General features: G+C 45.1%; 1 protein-coding gene across 5 annotated transcripts in view; it reads right to left on the bottom strand.

Moving 5' to 3' along the window:
* The window catches only part of RASAL2 (RAS protein activator like 2), a 154,123-nt gene that overhangs the window by 108,388 nt on the left and 18,455 nt on the right, over nucleotides 1-27,280 (bottom strand). The window contains exon 1 of one of the 5 annotated variants that reach the window (XM_085232363.1): nucleotides 16,144-16,416. The exons of the other annotated variants lie outside the window; for them this stretch is intronic. Coding sequence (XP_085088489.1) covers nucleotides 16,144-16,192 — 49 coding nt within the window. The 5' untranslated portion in view covers nucleotides 16,193-16,416. Of the gene's footprint in view, nucleotides 1-16,143; nucleotides 16,417-27,280 lie in introns of those variants that run through there. 5 annotated transcript variants of the gene reach the window in all.

Here is a 27,280-nt window from a genome sequence, read left to right as displayed (position 1 = left end):
CCCTGAGCAGAGATCTCACTGGGTGCTCCATAGGGGACAAAATGGTCTTTCTCAAAGGAGCTCTAAATAAGGCATGAGGCTTGCACGTTATTGATATAAAACCACTGACACACAAGTTTGCTTAGTCTACAAGCTAGCCAATTCTTTTAAACTGTTAACTCAAATATTTTAGCTTGGGCTCCAAGTCAAACCGGACCCTTTCTTCCTTCTGCACATCAAACACAACCAGGACGAGGTCCAAACAAACCAACACCAACACCACCCAGGTAAACCTGGCCTCACTTGGCTTCAGCATCTCATTTCCACGTGAGACGCAAGAAGGTAATCCACGTAACAGAGCTGCTTTCTCCTTGATCCAAGGCCCCTATGTGAAAGCTCGAGTTGTTTCAGAGCAGCAGCTTATCTTGGGAAGCATTTGCACGTTCAGCTATCACAAAGCAATCACCTTGCCCACTGACTGCTGGCATACCGCAGAGTCACCAACCACACAGAGCCGCCCACTCGGCCGCCAGCAGGTAAAATAATTGCACTGGAAGAAAGGAACTTGTCAATTTGCTGGAATATTTTCACTCATGCTCCTGCTTTTATTACCTACTGCATAAAAACGTGCTCCTCGACTGGCAAATTTTCCTCAAGAAAGTGTTTTTTTTTTTTTTCCCCCCCTTCGGTGTGCTTGCAGATCATTGTGCCACATCATTCATTAAGCCTTTTCAGAAAATTACTATTTTCTTCCTAACAATCAAGTCACTTAATCATCTGATTTGACATGTTTAGCAGCATATATTTCACTGTTCCTAGATATCTAAGTAATTTATGCCAAAAATGCAGATTTGCTAGACTGAAATATAACTGTATTCCAGCTTTAGCATTACATTGGGTAAACAATCTTGCCTAAATTTATAACAACATTTCACAGAAAACTGACACAAGTGGCATTACATTCTCACTGAGCATACGAAGATAATTCTTTGGCAGCAGCCTCCTGCGTGGGAAGTCCTCTCTCCACCATTCAGCTTTCCAAAAATCCTACACAGCTCTGCTGCATGGAGTTCAGAAATCCCTCACGCTATCCGCTGTTTAATAAATACCAGCAGCCAATTAAAAAATAATAACAACAGAGAAAACAAAAGCAGCATTGCCAAGCAGCTGGAGGGAGAATGTGTCTCTGGTGACAAAAACTTTTAACGCTGCCTCGCTCAGAAAGCTGTCTTGTGTTTGAATAAAGGCACGTGCTAAAGCACACCGTTTGGGTTCATCTTTAGTACAGCTTACACCGAGAAAAAGATGAATTGAAACCTTCCATGATTGAACTACTCCACTTAAAATTAGTTTTGGACCAAGCACAAACTTACCAGCTTCTCATTTTCTAAAATATTTTCCAGGAGGGGGAAGTGGGGGTAGAGCAGAGTGAAATGAAAGAAGAAGAAAGCACCAAACCCCTACCGCCATCCCTGAAGGCTCATTCTCCACACTTGGGACTTTGACCAAGTCCTCTCCTTGAAATCACAACCACAGAGGTTCAGGAAGCCTTTGCAGAAGACTCCACGTTGCATTCCCAGCTACCAGCCAACAAACGGGTTCTTCAGTGCATGGAGAAGTGAATCACATTGCACCCTGCACCCTCCCCCGACTAGCTAGAAGTGATTGGGCTGGTCAGCCATCCTGACTTTTCAGCCTGGATCCCTTTAGCGCCTTTCCCCTTCAACACCGGTGAGCCCAACGCTCACAGCATTGGCACCATCCACGGAGAAGTAATCAATATATAAAGCAGAAATCATCACAAAACTCTTCCAGTTGATCCAATTTGACACTTAGCTAAACAGCGCAGCAGAAGATGAAAGATTTTTCCTTCCCTTTAAATTACAGACTTTTCAAAGTATTAAGTTCTGTTTATGCAAGACTTAGTAATTAATGACTTAACATCCCCTTCCCATCCCCTATCACCAACACGCATCTGTTTCCCCCCACCCCCAACATTTCCTGCAGGTGAATATCACTTCTCCTTGGAAGTGCACGCACCCGTGCACCTGACTGCTTCATGCTTAGTGCACTGAGTTATGCAGAGGACAAATGAAATGGTACCTCTGTAGCATTTGGGATTACAGCGTCTCGAAGACTGAGGCTTGCTAAAAGTAGAATTGGTATGTCTGGAATACTGATAGTTTACTGAGTCCAAATCAGAGTCCCCGAGAGCAAAGCTCTGAGCTGGGAACGTGCCTAAGTAACTGCACAGGAAACTCACCGGTCCCAGAACCTGTCCTAAAAACACAGGTTGCTCTCCCTAGCACTATGCTGAGAACACAGTGCATCTACAGATGAGCTAAATAGTGACACTGGCACATCTACGTGCCAGACAGCACCTACTTTTTATGATCTGTTGTGACACTCCTGTGACTGAGTCACCCTGTAACTGCTGTACCGCCATCACATTGCATTTCCAAGTCCTTACCTTCACTACAGCAAAAGATGGATAACCATCAACTCAAACCTGCATGGCAGGGAGGGATGAGGGTCCGCTTTCTGAAGAAAGGTAGTGAAAAGGTCCTAAACACCCCTGCTCTCTAACCTCCTGGCAAAACTTCTGCCATTGCCTGCTGATAGATACTTCGGAGGAAGTTTTTCCACACAGAGGGTGGTGAGGCACTGGAACAGGTTGCCCAAGGAGGTTGTGGATGCCCCATCCCTGGAGGCATTCAAAGCCAGGCTGGATGTGGCTCTGGGCAGCCTGGGCTGGTGGTTGGTGACCCTGCACATAGCAGGGGGTTGGAACTGGATGAACATTGTGGTCCTTTTCAACCCAGGCCATTCTATGATTCCATGAAACTCCTGCCTTCCTTTTTCTATGCTGTTCTTATGATCGGTGTGAGAAGCTGCTACAGCCCCAACATCTGAGCAGAGACTGATAACACAGATTTATAAGATGCTGGGCTCTGGATCAGTGCCAAGAAAAGTTAGTAAGAAAATCCCATTTCAGTACATCAAGAACCAACCTGTAGAAAGGCAATGCCAGATTTTAATTTCACTAGCAATCTTCTTTGTTGTCGACAAAACACGGCTCGTGCCAAGATTCGAGGGCCATAAAAATGTACCTGTAGACGCCAGCCAAGTGTGCGCAGAAGCAAAGCAAGCCCACACACAGCTGTGAGCAACAGCACCCCAAGCAGCCACCTATTTTGGAAACACGTGCTGGTGCAAATAAACAAACATATCACCTGAAGGCAAATACTGGCAACTATTCTGCAGCACAGAAAGAACAGCAAAAAGATTCATTGGTGTTGACTGGCAGCACTTGCCTCTAGTTTACAGAGCTGCAGCCACAGGTCTCTGGGGTGGACAAGCCTGAAATCCTTAGCAGTGAGTGACAGCTGCCCTGCAGGGCTGGCTCCTCTGGGCTTACCCATGCACCATGCTGGGAAGCCGCTGACACACACAGGGTTTAGAGTGAAGAGGAAATCCTTCTGAGCTACTGATGCTGAATTTCAGCCTCTGAAGGAAGACAAGACCATTAACTAACTTCACTGATAATTTTTACAGGACCATCTTTTGACTATTCCAAAAAAAAAAAAAAAAAACAACCAAAAACAACAACAACAAAAAAAACAACCAAACCCCCAAAAACATTTTTATTCTGACATCCACTTCTTCAAGCCTACAGGTTGGGCTAAGCATCCCTTTAAGCACTGTAAGCAACCCATCGATTCACCTTTTTAATGGTGCTGCTTTTCAACAAGCAAGTTTACCTTCCCATCCCCCAATTCTTCTAGAATTAAGGTGTTTAAGACTTTTGTCAAGATTAAAAAAAAAGTATTATTCTTGCAACCTTTTTACTACAACGCAGCATTTCTCAGTGCTGTCACAGCATGAATCAAACGAAGTGCAGCTTTAACATAGCTAAGAGGAAAAGTAATCACATTATTTAGGCAAGCTAACGCATAAACATCTCAACAATGGCCTTGGCAACTGTGCTCAAACAGCAGATGTATATATTCAAGCTTTTCACCCTTTATTTTTATTCAACTGTCAAGGACCACATCCTCAGTGCACACTGCTGGAAAAAAAAAAAAACCAACAACAACAAAAACAGGACCTATCAGCTTTAGCATCCAAATATAGGTTGACTGAGGACAAGGGGAGGAAAAAGGTGGTGAGCACATTACTAGCAGGCCACACGAGAGCTCAGCTCACAGCCCAAAGGAAGGCAGCCTGCAGCTCCCAGCCACCTAAGCAGCAGCCACACAACCCTCCTCTTCCTTGGGCATTCAGGGGAAGGGAAGGCTGAATGTAAATCTTCATACACATCCATATTTATAATTAGAAAAAGATGATTCAGAAGGCTTTCTTCTGATGACTAACTAGGAACTTGGTTCATGATTTCATTTTATATATTTTTTTCCTACCTGCTTCCTACATCCGTTGGCCTTTTTTTGTTCTCTTGCCTAATACAGACAGCCTTAGTGTGAACAAACCTTTATTTCATCAAGTCCTTCATGCAATGCTAGCCCTGTTAATTTTAAACACTGCTCCTCAAGTGCTGGAAATCCTGCAGGAAAGCCAGCAATCAGCAAGAGATAGCCACCAGTAATCTGCAATACTCTCCAGCATCGTCGTATATCAGCACACTATTATGGGATAAACAAGAAACAAACTTCAGCAACATTGCAAGAAAGACACTGAGGTCCTGGAGTGGGACCAGAGAAGGGCAGGAGCGCTGTGAGGGGTCTGGGGTACAAGTGAGATGGGGAACAGCTGAGGGAATGGGATGGGGCAGTGTAGAGAAGAGGAGCTCAGGGCAGACCTCATCGCTCTCCAACTGCCTGAAGGAAGGCTGTGGTGAGGTGATGTCAGCCTCCGCTCCTGGGTAACAGTGATAGGACAGCCAAACTAGCAAAGCTTCTTAAAAGCTCAGTTAGGGACGAAGCTTTCACAACCCAAAACATATTGCAGTATTCAGCACCCAAGATGACTTCTATAGAATCCATGCATCAAGAAGCATCAGCACATAAGTCTGATTTTTGAAATTACCAAAGCCACACGTGAGCTTCTGGTGAGCTTTGTGTCCTGTCTGCACAGGGGCTCACGGCAGCCCTGACATTCAGCACTATTTGTACCTGTTAGACCAACCACAAGCAGTGCTCTGAACCTGCACACACAAATAATCGAAGCATTTGCTCAAGACTGGCAGTGAGAGCTGGCTGTACAACCAACAGGAGGAACGCACAAATCCAAATCAATTTCAGGCTCCAAAGTTAGGCAGTGAAATTCCTTGAGCTGTAGGAGAACTAGCATAACACCCAAATCACAGCCCTTCCAGATCATATAATCAGCAAGCTAAAGTGCAACAATTGATAGTAAATCAGAGCTGTGCACGAGTTCCATATTAAACTTTCATAAACAAGAAAGAGGAAAAAAAAAAGAAGTGGGGAAGGAAAAAAAAGAAAAGAGCAGTTATTCAATAGCAATGGTCTTCTGACCAGAAATGTTCCCTACAGCCCATGCAAAAGGACAGCAGTGCAAAAGCCAAGGGCTGAGCAAGGCCAGGTTGGATGGGCCCTGGGCAATCTGATCTAGTGGCTGGCAACCCTGCATGTGGCAAGGGGTTGGAATTTGATGATCCTTGCGGTTCCTTCCAATCCAAGCTATCCTATGGAAGTGTGGACATGAGGATGTACCAGTGCTGGGATCTTGGCATAGCAGCAGTGTGAAGCACACCTTGTAGAAATTGTGTTTGATAGCAGAGTATGAAAGAGGCACTCCTAAAAAAGAGAAAGATGTGGGATAATATCAGGCTTTGAAGAGAGAAGAAGGAAGCATGGAAGGACAGAACAAAGAGTAGATGGAAAGAAATGTCTCTTAGAGCCCATTTACGGAACAAATTTGTGACAGATGCACACATCTAAGGGACTAAAGAAAAGAACTGGATGTTGTGAGAAAGGAATCACACAACACACGTGCCATCACATTCCAAGCAAGGTCTGCCACCATTAAAACTACCTTTCTGAGGCAGTTTTCTGCCCAGAGATGACTTCTCCTCCAGGTTCCAAAAGGACTTGGGTTTTGTTTCATTAGGTGTGAACACAAGCTTATGCATGAGAAAAATTGCCCCTTTTGCAGGCCAGCCCTTTCCATGTGGGGAGGCAGAGCTCAGCAACCTCTCTGACAATATTCTTAATTATTTCCATTGCATAAATGGAAATTTTAACTGAAAGAATAGGAGAAATTATACCTTATGCTCTTGCTTAGCTTCTCCAGGAGATATTTCTGAAACACTTTTTGCTTACACAACTATCTGAGGGTATACTTGCTACTTCAGGATGCTACTACTGTAACCATCACACCAAGCAAAGGAGGTTCCAAAATGAAGCCATTAATTGCCTGCAGTGCACATTACTGCCAAGCCAGTGAAATCACCTACCAGCACCCACCAGTAACAAGTTCATGGGAGAGTTTCAACAAACACACTCTTCTCCCACCCACTCTTGTGCAAATAAACAAACAACAACGTGAGTATATTTCAGGGCTTGTATTTAATCGCTTTGTCACTAAAAACAAGTTATTACCTACTGTGCTTGCTGTGACCACGCAGTATTGTCAGTAAACTGTGCTCCATCCTCACCAAATGGATCAGAATCCTTGCCTGCAATCAAGTCTGACACTGAAATTGTATCCTGAAGCTTCAAGCCATCCACTCAAAAAGCAAATATTTGCTGTAAATAAAACACACAAAGCTTCGCTGGTTTTTATAACTGCATGAGCAACCACTGAAGCTAGACCAAGCTAATGAGCACGTGCATCCCAATTGCAGCTGACTGCATGGCATTCATGTGTCTCCACTTAGTAACAAATCACAGCCTGTGCTTCATAAAAAGATTTACACATACGAAACGCTCGTATAGCAGTCAGACATAAAACCAGGATGTAATCAAATCTCCGCTGTTTTATGTTTAAATCTCTCAGGACTTAAATCTGCAAAACTGAACGTGAATAATTGCAGCTATTTTCTAATAAAGACCACATGCTGCAGGAGTGGAGTACGCAAGCTTTCAATAGCTCTGCATAATATTTTTGGAGGTATTTCTACTTCAAATAAGCAATCTGATTCGGCAGAGATAAACACACACACATCAGTGACCTTGTTTAAACAATGCCCCGATTATTGCGATAAATCTCATTGCCAAATCTAAATATAGGCTTTTAAGACAAGAAAACCCCCCAAACCAACAACAGTGGCATTTTAGAACGTGACAGCCTTCCCCTATTTACTGTTTACCTCGTTACCCAAACGCCTGTGCAGCTGTAGGAGGCCCTGCAAGGCAGGGGGGCTGTGGCTGCCAGACGCAGTGTGATCTGCACACGCGATGCTCCGAGTGCACTTGGGGCAATTTCAAAACTTGCATCACGCCTCGGGTATGCATGTGTTCTGCTTCCCACAGACAGCCCGAGTCCTGACACAAGGCAGATAGGCACCGCAGCACTGAGTCACAGCCTCAGAAACAGGGTGTCTTTTTTTTTTTTTTTTTTTTTTAAATGAAGGCATGGGAAAAAAAAAAAATCCCATTCAAAAAACACTTCTGAGTTTCAGACTTTGGGTGCCCGAGCAGGAAATGAGGGGAGGAGGGGGAATGAGGGGAAAAGGAGAAAGTTCTTTGAGTCAGGGTTATATTTTTGGAGCATTCCTAGTTGCGTTTTGCCATTGTGCTGCAGAAATTAAGCCTGTGTGAATTAATGCAGCATTATCTTTTCCAGGTTTTTAAGCCCTTGCTGCGGCATTAACCTAATCTTGTGCTCAGAGCACGCTCCCTCCCCACGCCATGGACAACAGACAGCTTTCCATCACAGATGCCCTGGCTGAAGCACACATCCAGCCACGTATTCCTGTTTCACCTTCTTTCCCCAAAGCATGCAGGAATGTCAACAAGTAGAACTGACCTCATTCATGTTGGGAAACAAAACCTAAGAATTGAAGACATGGAGCCTCAAAGTTTGATTTTTTTTGAAACCTACTGAAATACACAGTTCATAACCATAACATATGGGAAGGAGCAGCACTGAAGTACTTTTCTTCCTTACTAAAAAGGTGACTTAAAGTACCTTTGCACTTCTTGATCTATTGATATTTATAAAAATAAAGCTTGATTTTGTTGGGCAGAATGAAGTTAGAGAGAAATCTTTGCCTGCTATTCCACACTCTATTACAGTTCATGAAAGTTACGTAGCATGTTTATTCTTACTGTTTCAAAACAAGTTAAAACTAACTTACGTTATTATGATATATGAACAGGTTGCCCCATCCCTGGAGGCATTCAAGACCAGGCTGGATGTGGCTCTGGGCAGCCTGGTCTGGTGGTTGGTGACCCTGCACATAGCAAGAGGTTGGAACTGGATGAGCATTGCAGTCCTTTTCAACCCAGGCCATTCTGTGATAGGATATTTACAAGTTTCTCTCCAAAGCAATCATTGCTCAGGTTATTGTCAGACCATTCTTCTATCTCCTTTTCTCCGTTCCTGATGCAGCACAAGCCTAAACCATCTGTGACTTCCCTTGCTAGATGCAAGTTGCCACAAGTGGATCAATTATGCACAACTACAATGACTTACGGTAAAGAAATCATTTGGGGAAAAACAAGAAAACAAACCACAAAAAAAACCATATGGAGCTCAACTTATTTATAAATATCTTCAAAAAGCAGCCTGGAAACGTCCCACCCAGGCGGGTGATGAGCACAGATATGGCATGGAGCAGCAAGGGAAGAGTCTGGGAGAACAAGGGCTTTTTTTGTTGTCAAGTTTTGTTTTCTCCTTTCCAAAAAAACAAGAACAGCCAGGAAATCCTCCCAGTTTGGTATTCCCACCACTGCCACGACAGATTAAATACAAGGCCTTTGCTTCCTGTCTCCTCCACGCTGGGATGGAGCAGGATAATGCCAACGTCAGATCTCACAGGAATGCCACAAATAGAGATGAAGCTCTACATTAGCTTGGCAGAAGCTTCACTATACTGCCTGGACAGCATGCAACTTCCCATCCCAGCTTATCTCATTCTTTTTATTTTTAAGCAGAGGAAAACTCAGTTGGGACCTCAGGGTGAGCGAGGCACCTCCACAGAGGGCCCTGCAGCCTCCGCCACGGCCTAAAGCACAGGGTGAGCCCCAAACCAAACCTGAGCTGCCTTTGAGAGCCTTGTAAAGTGCAAGCTAGCTGGTCACAAGTGACTCCTGGAGAATACAGAGAACAAAAGAATCATAGAGGCTAGAAAAGATCTCTAAGATCCACAAGCCAACCTCAACCCATCCCTACCACGTGCACTGACCGCATCCTTCAGCATCCCATCTCCAGTTCTTGAACACCCCCAGGGACGGTGACCCCACCGCTCCCTGAGCAGCCTGTGCCACTGCATCACCACTCTGAGAAGTTTTTCCTCATACCCAACCTGAACTTCTCCCGGCACAACTTGAGGCCAACCCCTCTCATCCTATCGCAGTTACCAGGAGCAGAGGCTGACCCACCTCAGCACAGCCTCCTTTGAGGAGCTGTAGAGCGATAAGGTCTCCCCAAGCTCCTCTTCTCCACACCGATCCATCCCGTTCCCTCAGCTGCTCCAGACCCCTCACAGATCCGCTGCCCTTCTCTGGACACGTTCAAAACTTAATCTTTGCTGTGTAAATAAGCTGGTTCCTCCTCACTCTTCTAAACCGCAGCCAGCCTTGATGCCAGCTGTCCCCATCTCACCACATGAACTCGAGGCAGTGTCTTGGGCAGCTCTCCATCTGAGTGCTGGTTTGACCAGAGGAAAGCTCCCTCTGCTTGCCTACATTTCTCATCTTTGAAACCCCAATTAACTGGCCTGCAGCCCTGGGCCCTGCTTGTGGCACTGGACTGAGACACAGCTTCTGGCTCAGGGAGAAGCTGTATGGTTTCACCATCATGCAGTTGGCACAAACTCCACCAACACTGTCCAAAAATCACCTTTCTGTACAAAAACACGTAGAGCCATAAAGACAACCGAAAACCAAAACCATCAAGCCTACCAGGTCCTCTCATTTTGTCACCAGTCTTAAAAAAAAAAAAAAAAAAAAAAAAAAAAAAAAAAAAAAAACTGGCCATTACTATGGAGTGAGCTGTGAACTACAGGATGGAGGAGGAAAAAAAAAAAATATCAGGGATAAATCAGAGCTTATCTTCTTAAAATATAAACCCCTCAAGGAACATAATTTCCTGCAATTAAAAATAAGAAGACAATCCTCAAGATAATCCTAGACAAATCACCTTAAGAGTTTAATATGGCTTGGGCCATTTTGTTTTATTTTTTTAACTTTTTTTTTTTTTTTTTTTTTTTTTTAAGTGTGCATATTAATGTTTTAACCAAGCCTGTCAGACCTTCTTCTCAGCTTCTCCCTTACAACTGATGCACACCAGAACTTACACTGGATGTGTTCAGGACCGGTTTGTTTCCAGCATCAGAGTTAGCTTTCTCAACAAGGAGCTTTAGAACATCTACTTATTTCACTACTAAGATGACTTGGGTCATAGCTTGTTACATTCATAACTTCACTGAGCTTCTACAAAGAGCAATGTACTCAGTACCAGACACAACACGGCCACCAGATGAAGTCAATGGTCTCACCATCAAAGACTGGGACTCAGGCTCTAACAGACTTGCTCCATCCCACTATCCAAAAAAGCAGCATTGACATCAAACATCAACAATAAGTTCTTGATACTAAAATTGTAACACAATGGAAAGTGCAGCAGGTAGCAGAGCAGCAAAGCCCTAGGCTGTAGCAAGTAAGGGTTTGCTCAAATGCAACAGGCATGGGCACAGAAAGAAAGGGAAAAAAAAGCCACTTACCTTCAGAATGCCTCAGGTAGGCAGGGATCTCCAACAAGATGCCCTCACCTCCACTGCCCACTCTTAAATGAGGTCAGGGAAGGGGTGGATCCTGGCTCCATCCCTTCTGGTCACTCAGGTTCATTGCACACACCTGAGCTCCCTGCCCTGCCTTCCACCAGGTACTCAATCACTGCTTCAAGCCCTGACTCAGCATTTCCAATTCCAAAGTGCTTCAGAACAGCCAATTATGCTCTATACATTTACAACCCTGCAGTAAATACAGATTTACAGATCCAAAATGCTTTATTGACACCAGGCCCTTGCACCCTGCGGAAGCTCTGGCTGCAAGGCTGTCTTGGTGGCAGCGTTTTGATGCTCCGAGCTTTTTAAACCTTTCAGTTTAATGACTGCAGGTTTACAAACCCAGCATTTAGGAAGGCTCATGAGAGGAACCTGTACCAACGGTGAGAAAGCACACATACCCCTTGAAGTGACTGTTTTAATGAAATCAGCCTACAGTGGAATTTCAAACCTAAAAAAGGTTTTCAGAAGCAGAACAAGGTTCATACAGATTGCACATCGATTCCTTACTCAGAATCCCATTATCAAATCTACTGGAAGAAAAGTTCAGTTTCCCATCTGCCCTCTATTCCTCTACCTACTGATTTTTTCTCTGTTACTTTTCCCCTCTCCCCTCTGCTCTCCCCACCTGACAGCCATCAAACACAATCGATAGATGGATCAAACTAAAGGGCCTTTTCTGTTGCATTCACTGCATTTCTTCACGGCTGAACAGCTCATACCCATTCCATTCCAATCCATAGGGAATTTGAGAGATTATGTATTGCTGAAACTAACGGGAGCATTCATCCATATACATATCTTTGATTTCAGTCCATTTCTAAAGGTCCTCCTTAAGATCACAGCTGCCGACTATCAAATGAACTGTAAATCAATAGATACCACAAAGCAAAAAAAAAAAAAAAAAAAAAACACACAAAAAAACAACAAACCCAGTCTAACACTGATTCACAGTTTCTCTTTTTAACACCTTTTAAAGCTAGGAATGAAAGCAGTATAAAAAGGAGAGCATCAGCTCCTTTACCATTAAGATCTCTACATTTTGCATGGTGTCGTTAAGGGAATTTCTGAATGAACCAGAAGGTGGCAACTTCAGGGTAATTCTGGCAAGGAAAAAAATGCCCCGCTCTCATATCCTTTTCTATTATTAAACGTGATACAATAGGATTCCTACTAAAATAACTGAAGCCAATTGCCACAAACTGTACTACTGGGAAAATTAAGCAGAATGAAAACAAGTGAAGCAACACAAAAGAGATTAGCAGCACGCAACGCCATTTCTCACAAAAGAAAACGAGGGCATAAACTTTTATTTAAAGCTCAGAACTGCAGAGCCATGAAACACGGCACACAGTACAGAGGAAGGGGAAGAGCAGGGAAGGAAGAAGCAGAGGTGCTTATTATCTCTGCCCCTAACTGCAGGGATTCTGAGCACACTACAGAGCAGCAAGGACATCCAGCTGCAGCTTTACCATTATCACCATTACCTGGCCGTGCCAATTGGACCATTTCTGTAGAGCTCACGAAATCTGACAGCTAGAAAGCTGCAATTTCATACAAGTGGTTATTTCTGAGCCCTTGCTCAGGAAAAAACTGAATTCAGCTCGGGGAAGAACCTCGCCACTGCCTGCCACTGTCCCAGAAATTAACTGGCAATGTCAAAAGATTCAGACTGGCACTTTTATGCTTTAAAGACAAGAGACATAAGCAGGAAATTAATCACTGACGTATATTTGTATTTTTGACTTGCCTAATTATAACTTTCCGCCCCAAAGCAACTTTCAGTATTAACTCAAAGTTTAAATTTCCTCTTCCTTCTACCTCAGCTACCACCTCTTTTGCTCTCTCCTCTCAGGCCCTACTAAGATTGGAAAGCTCATTTTCAAAATGAATTCTCTCCCTCGCTGTTATCTGATAACAACCCTCAGGATTGCAAATTTAATCACCATAACAAGCAAAAACCTCGACACGGGAACCTGAACGCTCAGAGCCTTTACACCATTGGCAATAGTTGGTGTTCATTTACATAGAGGTAGCAGTGGAGAGCTGCTGTGGGGAAGGGAAAAGAGCTGCACAACACGCTTGGCGTTATAAACATCCTTCAAACCTTAGGAGGAGAGCACTGGGAGATTCAGAAAGCCAAACAAAGGAATACCTGCCTTGCTGTTATGTGTAGTGAGGAGCAGATAGACACACAAAGCACAGAGCTGTACTTGTCACAGAAGGCATCTTCAGAAACAAGTGCTAATAGAAATTAAAAAGGTTTCCTAATGACCACTTCCCCTTCTGGAGAGTTGTGTTAATCACAGTGTTAATACATTTAAATCAGACCTGGGATACTCCTGACCCCCATGCTGCAGGATTCCCATTGCACAGGATGCTGCTGTTAGTCCATACGCTCAGCAGCACGCTCAACTGAACAGCAGCATAAATGTCACTGCACTCAGGTGATGAAGTGAAGGCTGAAGCTCACCTGGCCACGGGGCTGATACGGTAACTTTGTGCACTTTAAAATCTGTACTATTTCATGTATGGCCACTCACTAAGGCCCCTGATTTATTATCTATTGGCATTCTCTGATAAAAGATGTTCCTTGTACCTGGAAATTCCTCTGAAGTAGCAGAGATTTCTGTGAGACTATCATTATCCACCTGCCACAAGGAGTCACGTTCTGATGGTGCAGCCATTAAGCTGTTGCTTTTTGCTATTTGAGGGCTTTGATGTGACAACTTAAAATCTCCTTGAACGCCTTCTCGCATCCAACATCACCTCGCACAGCCTGCAGAGGATAAGGCAGCACCCTTTGTAGTGATGCAGCTGAACTCACAGGTGTCATTTTATGCATTAATTAAAAAGAAATACAGCTCATAGTTAGAAAACAAAGGATACTGCTTAGCTAAGGGCTTCTCTACAAGCCTTTGTTACTTTGCTGTTGTTTAATGCTTTGGGTTTTCCATACCATTTGTCTTTTTATATTTCACAACGCAAACTACGATGTCAAAGAGCCAATTTCAGTTTACTCAGATGCCTCTTTAGCTCTGGCTGTTTTCGTTTCACCTCAAATCCAATCAGTCATTTGCATTTTCTCCTGCAGCGGTAGACTAGCAGATAGCCAAATTAAATAGCATTTTAAAAGCAACAGGGATCTCAGGAGATTGGGGGAGAAACACAGCAGCATTTGCTAAGCTGGCAAAACGCCATTTGTCTTCTTTGACCTTCACTCTTTATAACCTCTCTGTTAAATAAAGATCCAAACCTTACGATGTTCAGTTTCGCCAGTCGCTACGCAAAGAGCTCATGAGTTCTTTTCCACAACCAACCTCAAACATAATCACCCAGATGGGTCAGTAAAAGAAGTTGAAGCAAATGGAATATAGCTGCAGCTGAAATAACCAGAGCTGAAATAACCGTAGCTATCCCGTAGCCCCAGGTACAGGAACCAGTCTGCCCCAAGCACACACCTTCACACAGTGCCTGGATGCACGTGCCCTATGGTTGTCCCACAGGTACATCCCCCCAGAACCAGCCTCCAAGCAGCTGCACTTCATATCAATTCCAGCATCCCCAACTTCCTAACATCCTGGGCCTATTTTCAAAAATGCATTTAACGCACATCCCCGCAGTGTAAATAATGAGATTTAAGCCTCAAGAGCCTCTCCAGGGACTCTGAAAAGATACAGAAAGTTACCCAGCTGATGTTTATTACATGTTTCCCTATTGGCCGCGTTTCTGTCATCAGAGAATTGCACTTTTAAACACTGATGGGCTACAACTGCTCTGAAGAAATCCATGCAAGGTAAATGTTTGCTCTACTTGTTTAATAGCCGCTGGACTCCTCTACAGAAAAAGCTCTCTAAATTAATTCTCAGCAGCCTTTTTGCCAAGTGAGATTTCAACTGTCACCACTGCAGTCTCCTCCTCTCTGAAACAAGGAACGAAATCTGTATTTATTTTAATTCTGGTTCTTTTTGCAAAGGTTGGTTAATTTACTCCGAGTCCCAGGTTATTTATCGAGAGATCAAAGAGATCTCCGCTTCAGCTCTCCGTATTTGGTGCCATGTCTGTCAAAACGTAATCAAAGGAGATTACTCAGCTTCAGATGACATCTCTGCTTTTCCTAGAGGCAGAAAATTCATGGTTTCTAAGAAGCCGTGAGTAAATGAAGAGAGACAAGTAGATTTGGGCTAGAAGGGAATTCCAGCTTCCAACAAAATCTCCTCCTCAGCAAAATCCTAAGCAGTGCTTGGCACATCCAGCCCATCGCTTCTATTCAAGAGATGCTGCTTACATCTGTGTCTACACCATCCCCTCCATAAACACCAAACAAACTGCTGCTTGGGGAGAAAATAACAGCAGTGAGTAATTCACCCAGAAGCCCAATTTTCCAAGAACAACCATTCACTGGGGCTCATACATTGAGAACATGGGCACCTGCACACACCTGCACACACCTGATGGCACCAGGCTCAGCTTGTGACCTCCTACCACCAGCACAGGGCGGGCTCCCTGCTGGGGGGCTATTCTGGCTCCCACAGCCCATCCCATCGGGTAGATTCCTACCCTATTACAGACGGATTCCTTGGGATACACGGAGGTAAAAATCATTCCCTGCTGTGGCAGTTTATGATGTTTGCTTTGCACTGCATAAAGAAAGGACACCTACACCAGAGAAGACACACATCCAACAATGAATTCCCAAGCCAGCCTCTTAAAAACACTCACCAGCTCCACATATAATCAAGCTCTACAATTATTCTAATTTGCACAATTAAGAGTTGAACAAACACTGTAAATGTAAATGAAAAACCCCAGGCACAGGCTGCTGCTGCTGCCGGAACATTTTAAAATCCCAAATACACAATGATCTCTGTAACAACGCAACAGCAGAGCAACCCACTGAAACCCAGTTAGCAACAAATGAAAACCCTCAAATAAAAAGCCATCCCACGTCCCCAGACAGCTGCTGTCACAGAGCCAAAAGCCAAGGCAGCAATCCTGGGCAGGCTGAGGAATGGGCTTACGAGTGAAGTCTGCCCAGTGGCTGGCACGCTCCTCTCATCACCTCATTCCCAATGGACAAAGTTCTTGACGTTTCCAAGTAGCCATCTCACGCTGGAAATGGGACACGAATATAACAACAAAACCCAAAAGCTCTCTGCCTGCTCGTAGGCATCAACAAGAACGCTTTCTGCCCAGTTATCTTTTCCATCAAGCAAGAGGTTTCTCCTACTCACCGCTCCATGGCTTTGTCTGCACTAGCATCTTCCTCACCAGGCTTGCCATACCAGAATTTTTACCCGTTGTTGTCTAAACCTGCTCTGAATCAAACTGGGTGGTGGAAGAGCTTTAAAAACCCTCCAGCATCCAGTCCCTGTGTCTGCTCGCGCCGGTCCTGCTGCTGCTTCTGCGGAGGCTGCACGGGCTCTGGATGGAGCAGGCTGCAAACTCCCTGCACTCACACACACACACACACACGTGTGTGCACACGCACAGGAAGCTTGGAACTGAATCAGTGCTAAATGTACCGACTTCCTTCTTCATGCTCCAGTATCTCTGGTGTAAACAAGCGGTTCATGTTAGCCAAGCGAAGCTGAAAAGTCCGGCAGGGAAGGACAAAAGCAGGGAGTGGTCCCAGCTAGAAGTAACTATTTTAAATACACAAACATCTTCCCGTCAGACTAAGCCTTACTTTTACATTAGGCAAATTCTGAAGCCATTGTCATGATAGGATAACTCAAGACAAACAGGAGACACTGCTTCCTCCTCTGGAGAGCCTCCTCAGTTCCAGCACAAAGCACCTTGTAAGCTGAGCAGAGGTAGGAAAGGCTTCACATCAGTCCTGAAGGCAAAGAGAAAAAGGCTGATGCCAAAACGAGCCCCCAGGAAAGCACCACCGTCTCCAACCCATGCACGGGGCAGGGATACTGAGCCTGGGTCCACATAAGAGCTGGTGGCTGGAACTCCAGTCCTGACCCCAAACCAGCCATCAACAGCCACCAGCCTCCAGCAGCGATGGCAGATGGCAGCAGGAGCATGCAGGGATGAGGCAGAAGGCAATGCCATCCTCTCTGATGTTTAAAAGAAGCCTGCCTGTGCTTGAAGAGATGTCCCGCTCACCCACACAGCTCCAGGCTCCTTCAGCCTTCAACTGGCTTGCAATGCTGTTTAACCTGCAGCAGCTCCCACCTCTTGGCACACACCACTACCACACAGCACCCACTTCTTTTGTACACAGAAGCAAAACCACTGCACCAGCTCTCCAGCAACTATCTTCATGGGTAACACTAATGAAATAATGCCTGACGGCAATCTGATTTCTCAGACAAAACGATACAATGGCCAGCAAGGGACTGAACAAAAAGAAAGCCAATGGTTTGGCAGTTCTTTGCTCCAAAATGATAAAAAACCAGGCTTTCTGAAAGAGCTGCCACCTCATGTCTTTTCAGAGAGCTGTGTGCTATTTTTATTTCCCTATTTGAGAACACTGTAATAAAAAGCTTTCTTCTGCTGAAGCTGGAACACTGAATATCTGTGACTATTCAGCACATGTCCCTCTCATTGTCCTGCAGAGCTGCCTGCTAAAAGGTCCTACAGACCACCTCTTCCCATTCTGTCTTTCATGGCAAACTCAATTCTCAAATCATGCCACGCATGTAAAGTAAAACTAAATCGCTGCTATTCCCAAAGGCACAGAATGCAGGATTGAAGAAGCAGGGTCAGAAGAGACAGGCTCTTTCCCGTGTGTCATTTATGTGAGTCCTGTGGTCAACCTCCACCTCTAACATTTGGATTCACAGCCAGTTAATTATCTCCAATGATGAAATGAGAGCCCACGTTGGGGCTTGGAGCTCCTAGCACAACAATGCAGATCCATACCATGCAAGAGGGCAGTGCCTGGTTCCACAGCCCTGTGCACACCACAGGATCTTGTAGGACCTTCTTTGATCTCTTGGGCAGTCCTTGAGGAAGTCCAGCTGCTCACCTTGTGTCCAGCAATAACGCTGTGCAGGGAAAGCAGCTCTTGGCATTAAGAAATCCATGCAACAGCCTGTCCTCGTTTGGAAAAGAGATCTGTACAGAAGAAAATGAAAGGTTTGCGGAGTCCAATACAACTCACTGCCTTAATACAAGTGTTTATGTGCTCATCTACAAAAAGATATCCAGAATTCCATTGTTCAGATATAATGATAATGCTGGGACAGCACTACACATAAATCGTCCTTGCAGAAGCGCCAGCCAAAGGAGGCTTCACATTAACGCCCTCACCCCTGCCAAGTGCTGAAACAACTACCACACAAATACTAACAGGGACTCCTCGGCAGGGTGATGCTGATATCAGAGGAAGTCTCAGGAGACACCACAAGATTCTGTGAAGACTGGCAGCATCCTACAGAGCGATCACTTTGGGTACCCAGGCAGCCCGCGCTCCTCAGCCTGGTTCTGAAGGTGCAATAGCCATAACAAGCCCCAGGACAAGACAGCCTGGGAGCAGGGGGAAGCAAACAGTGCTGCTTCCAGCAGCTGTGCTCTGAGAAGTCAAATTCCTTCTTGTCTTCATACAGGGGAAAAATACAACAGCTGCTCCTCCGCTTCTGACACACCATAAAGAAAAGAGAAACGGTCTTGGATGGGGTATTCAGCTGAGGTCACATAAAAGGAACTGTCTGGCTGCTTGACCCCTTGGAGAAGTTTTTGGGATCAGCTAACACCATAATGTGCTGAGATGGGGAGAACAAAGAGCAGCACACAGGATTCAGGTCAGCACAACCGTTTTCAGCTTCTTCTGTGCTCCTCCAGTGTCAGGGATTTCACATGGCACACACCAAATCCATCTGCACGTTCTCCACTTTGGTGATGAGAGCTGATTACAGCTCCTCACTAGCTGCAGAAATGCAAGGAGCCATGCTCCCTCTAAATCTCAGCCTGCCCAGGTTCATGGCTCTCTTGGCATCTACCCCTTTTTACACATGCTAAGTTTAGGATCTCATATCTATGCTACACAGCTCTGAACCAAGCAACCTGGAGGGCGTTGTGATTTCAAGCCATGTTTAAGCTGAGGATCCACGAGCACCTCCAATGCTCCCAGCTTCACCAAAAGGAAGGACATCCTCCCCCCAGCGCTGAATACTCCTCCTTCCATGTGCTCTTTAAAAAAAGCTGACATCCAGTACGCTGACCCAATGTTTTCCACACGTTTGCCTTCTGATAAGCACACAAATGCTTTCTGCTGGGCGTTTTCCCTGTTAACCTTCCTGAACAGAAACAGAAGAAAACAGAACCTAATGCAGTAGGTAATGATACTAAATATAAGCAGCGAGTCGAGTCACTTTGTTTCTCAGGCACTCAGCTGAACGGGTCACTTTAGAAGTCCACATCTACTGTCCCTATGCAGATCCCAATGGCGCCGACCACTTCTCATTTCAGAAGCAAAATGCACTCTTGAAATCAGAATGATTACTGAAAACCTCATTATAGGATGGCCAAGTGATAACACTGCATTAATGCTGGTGTAAAGAGCAAGCAGGTACAGAAAGCACGTGGGGCATCCAGGAGACGGCTGCAGGTCCTTTGGGATGGCTCTCGTGGTGGCAATGAAGCTCTTGGTGGCTTTCATTGGCTCAGGTGGCTGCATAACAGGATTGGGACAGGCTGCTCCCCAGCACAGCCACAGGAAAAGCCCAGAGTGTTCAGCCATCCCTGAAAGAACAGTGGCACAGTGACAAGGAGCCAGCAGGAGCTGCTTCCTGAGACACACAGGGCGGTGGGAGGCTGCTTTTGAAACTGAGAAACACACAATTTTCAAAAAAGAAGAGATTAAATATCTCACAGATGGGTCAATGGAGGAGATCAGGGACACGGTAATAGTTTTGATCGTTCTCAAAGTATTTACATAGTCTGTATTCAAAGGCTTAAAAAAAAAAAAAAAAGATGAAAGACTTGCTGGATTATTAAAGAAATATATTCACATTCACTGTTCATTTCTAAAGTTTACCTCTACAGATATGCACCAATTCCCTACCTTCCACACCTGCAAAATGTGTCCAGCCTGGAAAAACTCATCTAACTCTAAACTTGATATGATAACATGATATAATAACACTTTATGAGACATCTGTAGGAAATAAGGTCCTGGCACTGCTACCCAGAGCTGTGGGTGCCCCATCCCTGGAGGTGTCTCAGGCCATGGATGGACCCTGAGCAGCCTCAGCTGGGAGGCAGCCAGCCCGTGGCAGGGGGGTCTGGGAGGCTTTGGGGTCCCTTCTGACCTATCCATGCTGTGATTCTGTAGGAAGAGAGGGACCACATACAGCTCCAGAGATGCATTGATAAGACAGCAAGTTGTATTCAAAGCTGTGTCCTCAAAGAGGTCAAAACCAAACATTGCTATTAACTTACAACAAGACAAAGAAAGCACTGCAATAAAGTTGCCAAAAAACAAAAAACCCCAATGCAAACAAACAACAAACAGAGGCCAGGAAGCAGAGGCCAAATCCTCTGTTAGAGGGAAGCAGAAGTCAAGTACAGTGCGTGCAGAGGAGGGGACAACACATCTGTCCTTAGGGAAGGGATCTGCAGGGCCATCCCAGCAGCTACAAGTTGTCTGCTGATGGATAAGCAAAAAATTCCCCCCCAGAATACAAGCTTCACTGTGCTGGAGATGAGAAACACTTGGCACAACATACACGATGAGCACATCTTGGCTGGAGTTAACCCAGTATCTTGAAGAGGACCAAACACAAAGTCTGTAAAGAAGGGCAGGGTTTTCCATTCCACTATAAGGAAGAACTTGCAGATTCTCTCCCACTCTGCTCTCCGTCCTGCGAGACAATTTCCTACACACAAACACACAAGGAAAGGCAATGCCCGAGATTGGAGTTGTAATTTGAGATGCACACATCTTAAAAAAAGACAAGAAGCTAAATTCAGAAGATGGGAAATCTGAACCGTGAGGAAATGTCTTTGAAAAATGCACAAATTATGTCATTGCCAGTAAAGGGGAAAGCCTTTGTGGCTAACAGACGGCCCTGATTGCCAGCCTGGCAGACCTCAGCTGCAAGGAGTTCTCAGCAGCCTAATTGCCTCCGTTAGCTGCCGAGTGAATAACTCAAAATCCGGGCAAACAGGAAATTTAGTGGAGACGGAATGAGAAACAGCCCCTGGTTCACTGCGCAGGCTGAGGTGCTTTTCAGTAAAATGAACAATAAAGAGATTACAGCTCCTAAACAAACCACACTTTCAAAAAGCAAGGGAGGAAAGAAGGGAAAGGGGAAGTCACTGAGAGGGAGGAGGGGGAAATTAAAACGCTACGATTTCTACAGCGTATTGAAAAACGTAGAGAGAGTGGAAGAAACGTGCACTCAGATCTTGTCTTTACACTCTCCCAGTCCTCATGCAGAATTCTGCAGTCCCTAGCCCAAGGTAGACAGGTGTACATCAGCTGGAAAAGGGACTTGACGTCTCTCCTTTGAAAAACAACTTCAGATTCTCCTTGCTGTAACTCCGTACAAGGCCACACGCTCTTGCAGTTGGCAGACAGCTGCCACAAAACCCATATTTAATCCCTAAACTTGAGCACATTTGCAATGAAAACAGAAGAGTTCCGAACCACATCAGTACCTTGTAATTTGCCCTCCGAAATAAGCCCTGAAACCAAAGGTAACCCATGTGCAAAAGGATTTATTTTTCCTCAGGAAACCTCAGACGAGCATTTCAGTCCCATGTCATCATGCACATCAAAACTATCAGTTTTGAGAAATCAGGGATTTTTAGACTGGCTGTGTGAAAGTCTGACTGCATGGCTTTGGGAAGTAATTGTTTGTCCTTTAGTGAAATAGAAAAGCAGTTGGTTTCAAATGTTTTGGACAACTTTTCCTAATCTGCTTTGCCCTTAGCAAGCACACGCACGCCCTGCCACAGTGCAGTCTTTTGGAGTAGGTGGGAAGAGAAAAGCTGCAAGACACCGCAGCCCAAAGTAAATCCCACCTTCCCATAAGCTTCCAGCTCTGTTACTAAATGAAAGGCAGGGAATTTCCCCCTTTTCTGCACTTCAGTGACTGCCCAGCAAGAACGCCACCCACATTCCTCTCTTTCTTCCTCTTCAGAAGTTTGTCTGGAAACAAGAAGTTTGTCAAAAGCAAGAAGCAGGGGCAGCACTGCTGAAAGAGCTGCTCCTTCTCCAGAAGGAATGAGGAATAACTTCATGCACAAGCACCAATTTACCTGCTTGGAAGCAGAGCTGACAGCTGCTAGCTGCTTTCTTGCGACCGTAATTCAGCAGTGGCTGCAAAACTTGAGGATGTAGCCCAGCAGCACACTCAAACTGCCAAGGTTTTCCTAGAGGGGTTAAGAATCCTAGAAGGATTCTAGAGAATCATTAAGGTTGGAAAAGACCACTCAACACCACTGTGCCCACTATGAGATGGAATACAACCGATACACAGCCAACAGTTCGCTTACTAAGAGGAGCCTTCCCCGTAAGGGCAAAACCATTCTGGGATGCCATTTTCATTAAAGGTGAAAGGCACTTTGAGCCCCAAAGCATGATTTCAAATACTAAATCACCAGCACGGCGTCAATAACCTGAAGATTTAGTTACACAAAAGAGTTTTGCACAAAAAGACTGCATTAAGGGAGGTGGGGCAGGGTGAGTGCAAAACACAAACCCCCTCGAGCACTTATTTCCCTAAATAAAGTGCAAATCTGGAAGTAGAGTCAGTGACAACAATGGCTGTCATCACGGCAGACACAAGAGAAAGCTTTGCCTTCTACAGACTGTTGCTGGAAACCTTTCCCGTTCCCCAACAGACTGAAAAAGAGCACAGGTAGAGGACAACCGAGAGAACATCACTGCCAAAAGAATATTTACTTTGATAGGAAATGAGCAAGATGGCACGGGGCAGCTGTAAGGAAAGGAAGCCCACAGACAAAAGGGACAGGATGAGATATACCATGAGCCACGCAAGAAGGAAATGAGAGAGGAGGAAGAATAAAGCTAGTGTGGCTGTTTTGGGGGTGGGGAAAGAGGTGAAACATAGGAATTGCAAAAAACGAAGTGCATGGAACTGATTCATTCCTACGGAAACCCTACAGGACACGATGGTACAGGTATTTTTCACCTCAGTTAACAAGCATGAGTCCTCAGGCTAGGAGGTGCCAGGCACGTTTTTTCCAGAGACTTGAGGAAATATTTATACTGGAATTAAAAATAAAAGGGAATGTTAAGTTAATCTGCCATGCAATCTGAATCCTCGCGTATAAATAGCGGCGATGGAGACAATGTGAAGTTGCAGGATTAGTGAGGCCTCTGCAATGCAGTTAGCAACAGCTGAGGGGTAAAGTTGGAAAAACACCAACAGGCTTAAGAATGCCAAATTAAGTTTGCTTGCACAGTTGTTGCTAATAAAAATATGAAGCCTTCCTCTCCGTCTGCCTCCTCCTCCAGAATAGCAAGCTGGCAACGCAGCCGAAATCCCAGAAAAATCCCAGTGCTGCTGAATGGCAGCACTGAAATCCCAGAAAAATCTTGCTTCCCGCAGTGTCCACCCTCCCTGCTCTCTCTGCAGCCAGCTGAGCAGCTGGGATGAATGCAATCCCCAGTGCAGCTTCCTGCACAGCTCTGTACCGAGCTCTGCAGCAGATTCCATCCAGGATGCTGCAGGAGCAGTCGCATTCTTCCCATGCTGTAGGCAGCAGCACAGGTGGAACACATTGGCTAAATGTGCCATTTCGAGCCATGATGGGAGCAGAAAATACTTTCCCAACTTCTCACAGATAAACAGAACTTGCCAGAACGTATTATAATGTGTGTTGGGAGCTACAAATCACCTTCTACACTTTGCACCTCAGAGCAGCAGTGACACATGCCTGGCTTCAGGGATGGCTCTGGCAGCTCTGTAATTACAGCACTGAGCCAATGTGATGACAGTTGGCCCAAATGCAGCCACCCCAGGGGCCACAGCTCCATCAGTGGTGTTTTCAATGCAAACGTGGCTGGGGAAGCAACTGCAACTGCAGAAGGAAGGAGTAGAGCAGCGAGAAAAGCAGCAGTGAGACATCACCTCCTTATGGAATAATGAATGGTGCTGTTAAAAATAAAAATTACACTGCAAAGAACTTCATTTCACTCAGACCACATTTAGAAGCCTAGCAGCTAAGTCTCATTTGCCTTGCTACAGCAGATTACCAATAAAAATTCTCAGCTGGCATTGAAATCAATGGATTTCCTTGCTGTTAGTGAAGTAAAAATCACTGTGCTGCAATTCGTAGTGATGTTATTGCAGTGGAAACGATTCTGATTCCAGAAGGCAGCTCCTGGTATGGCAGGGAGGTGCTGGGATCACTGAGACACCCTGAGAACCCCAGCAAAGTTATCCCACAGCCCGAAAGCCATCCTTCAAAGGCACACATGTTCTCAGCCATTTTCTTGGGTAAATGACACTGTAAACCAAATTTAGCTGCTCAGGTCAAGCTTATCCAAATTAGCCCCAGAAGCTATTTGCACATTTTTTACAACTTCAGATTAATTTGACTTGATCTTAGTCCCACACTGTGATTCTGGAGAACTGAACATAGTTGGGAAAATAGCTGACTTTTTCAAAGAATATCAAAGTGTCTGCATGTAGATATTGTCAAATTCATGCATGGCCATCGTTCCTGCTTAAATCCCCTACAACTCAACACACTAATCCTATTTGCAGCCTGGACACATTCTGGGTTGCTCTGTTTTTTTAACTGCTCAGAAGAAAGTAAATACCTCTCCATTACTCACCTCTACCCCTTACAACAGGAAGAAAAAAGAAAAAAAAAAACAAAAAAAACCAGCAATCAGGAGTTCCTACATCTACATTACAGGTAATTCAATGCACAGGGAAAGCTGCTTGAAAAGGAAGCAGCTGTACAAGGCACCAAGAAGTCAAAGAGTAAGTGTGAGGAAGGCTGCCCAGTTCCTTGGAAAGACTGCCATGTTATCACACTCTCCTTGAGGCAAAAGCTTCAGCACTCCTGAGGATGAGCAAAAGGAAATAGAGATAAAGAAATAAAGGAGAGGCAAACAGTCCTCAAGACCAGCTTACTCACAAAGAAACCCTTGTAAAAAAAAAACATGCAGTGTTGCCTGCTACCTCCTTTCATAGGAAACATAGAACAGTTTGGGTTGGAAGGGACCTTTAATCATCCAGTTCCAAGCCCCTGCTGTAGGCAGGGACACTTCCCATCGCAGCAGGTTGCTCACAGCCCCATCCAGCCTCACCTTGAACACGTCCAGGGAGAGGGCATCTATGCACCTTGCATGCCTCTTTCACTTATTGCCTTACCTATATCTCATACATAAAGAAAACTGCACACAGCTCGGACGATCACAGCCACAGGCAAGCAGTCAGCAACTTGCAGCACATTGGGGCAGGAGGGACTGCACAGCCTGCGGTCCCTTTGTTACCGGGGCTGAAGGATATCAAATATTTATCTCATTTGACCAGCACATGTTGCTCTCGCACGCTTACAGCTTGCACTGTCACAGCTTTCCATCTGAAGTAGAGAGAGAGTTTTTAAATCTCAATTTTACATTTCCAAAGGAGACTGAAAGATCAAATGTTGGTCCGCAGCGGTAGAAGTGCAAACAGCCTGAAAGGATCACTGACAAGATGTTAGCTCTTGCATTTTTATCATCAGGTTCACAGTGAAATAAGATACTTGAATTATTAAATCTCTTTTTTTTTTTTTTTTCCCCTCACATCGATGTCATTCTATCAGATTTGCTCCAAAAGAAAACAGAGATAGGATGGAAAAGGCACGCAAGAATACATCTGAAAGAATAGGTATGGGAGGAGTAACACCAGGCTGTACAGAATCATACAATCACCAAGGTTGGAAAAGACCTCTAGGATCATCTAGTCCAACCTAAACCATCCCCTCTGTGCCCACAACCCCTTGTCCCTTAGAGGGAAACCTTTCCTTCACACTTCCCTACCTTGAGGAATGCAGCCTGTAAATAAAAACAAAGGTTTAACAAAGCTGAGTGTTGCTATATGGCACATATTACTTTATGGGGAACAATTCAGACCTGTTGCAATGCTGAACTCGGGCCCTCTTGCCTCCCATTTGCTATGGAGGCACCGAATCCAGCCTGGCTTGGATGTAGAAGACAGAATTCTGTCTGGCACTGCATTCACAGCATCATAACTAAGATCTGGGCCAGACATAGGCTGGGTGGGTAACGATGGAGAGGAGAAAAGCAAGGAGCAGAGCGCTGCTGTGAGGTGAGGTGTGGAGGCAGCTGCCCGGGGAGTTTCTGCTCCACTGAAATCCCTAACGAGATCTCGATGCAAAGGAACACTTCAAAGCCACTCACTGAAATTCCGCAATTAAATTGGAGCAGATCGTTCGAAACGAGCTTCAAATGATAGAAATTGGCCCCAAAGGCTCCTTGTAGGATTACCTTATTTAGATAATCAACAAAATAATAAGATCGGAGGAAAAGCGACAGGAGCAGTACGAATATCCTACTTAAAAAAAGCAACAGCACACTTTAGCCTTCAGAAGTCATCTTTCTGCCTGCCTGAAACAATAGGACTCTGTTCCTTTGTGCTCTGAGATGGTTTATTTCAGCCACCACACCCAGTTCTGGGAAGGGCACCACCATAGCTGCTGATTTGTTTGCAAGATGGTGCAAGGTGAAGTCAAAGTTAACGATCCTATATCCTGTTTAATGTATTTAAAAAAATTAAAACTCTCAGCCAATTACTTTGTGCCAGCAGCAGATTGAAAAGGAAAGTAACCCTGCCACGATGGAGCACAGCAGCAAGTGCTAAGGGGAAGGGGCAGCCATGGGCAGCAGCAGGGATGGGTGCAGCACCCAGGGTCACCAGCTGCATCCGCACCGTGTTGGCAAACTACAGCTGATGTGGGACTTGGCCTCAGCAGAGAACAAGTCATCCTCAGGTCTGCTTTACGTAGCTGGACGGCTGCTGGTCTGAATATTCCCAGCTTATTTCCATCAGTGACCTAGAAACGATAGACAAATGAAGCTGATGTGAGGCCAGATGAAATCCAAGCAAACCAGTTCATGAGCTGGCGAGGGAGGGTTAATTTTCCTTCTGGTTGTACATCACAAGGTACGTAAGGTCCCTCACCCAGACCAAGGACCCAGAGAGGGCAAGCTGATAAGTTTTAAAGTCAGTTTTGTGCACGATCCCCACGCTGGCTGCTGGCTGGAACAATAAAAGGATCGCAGCCAAACGAGCATTACTTCCTCCAGACCGTCCTTTAAAAATTAAACTCCATAAAGATAACAGCAGCCCTGTTCAGAGCTAATTATAGCAGGAACGTTAGAGTGCCTAGAAGTGCTGAGAAGGAGCTGGTGGGAAAGGAAGGAAA

Source organism: Meleagris gallopavo, chromosome 10 (genome assembly GCF_905368555.1).
Source record: "Meleagris gallopavo chromosome 10, MGAL_WU_HG_1.1, whole genome shotgun sequence".
NCBI classification, from domain to species: Eukaryota; Metazoa; Chordata; class Aves; order Galliformes; family Phasianidae; genus Meleagris; species Meleagris gallopavo.
The sequence above is the reverse complement of the archived record's forward strand: the minus strand, read 5'-3'. Positions and strand labels throughout refer to the sequence as shown.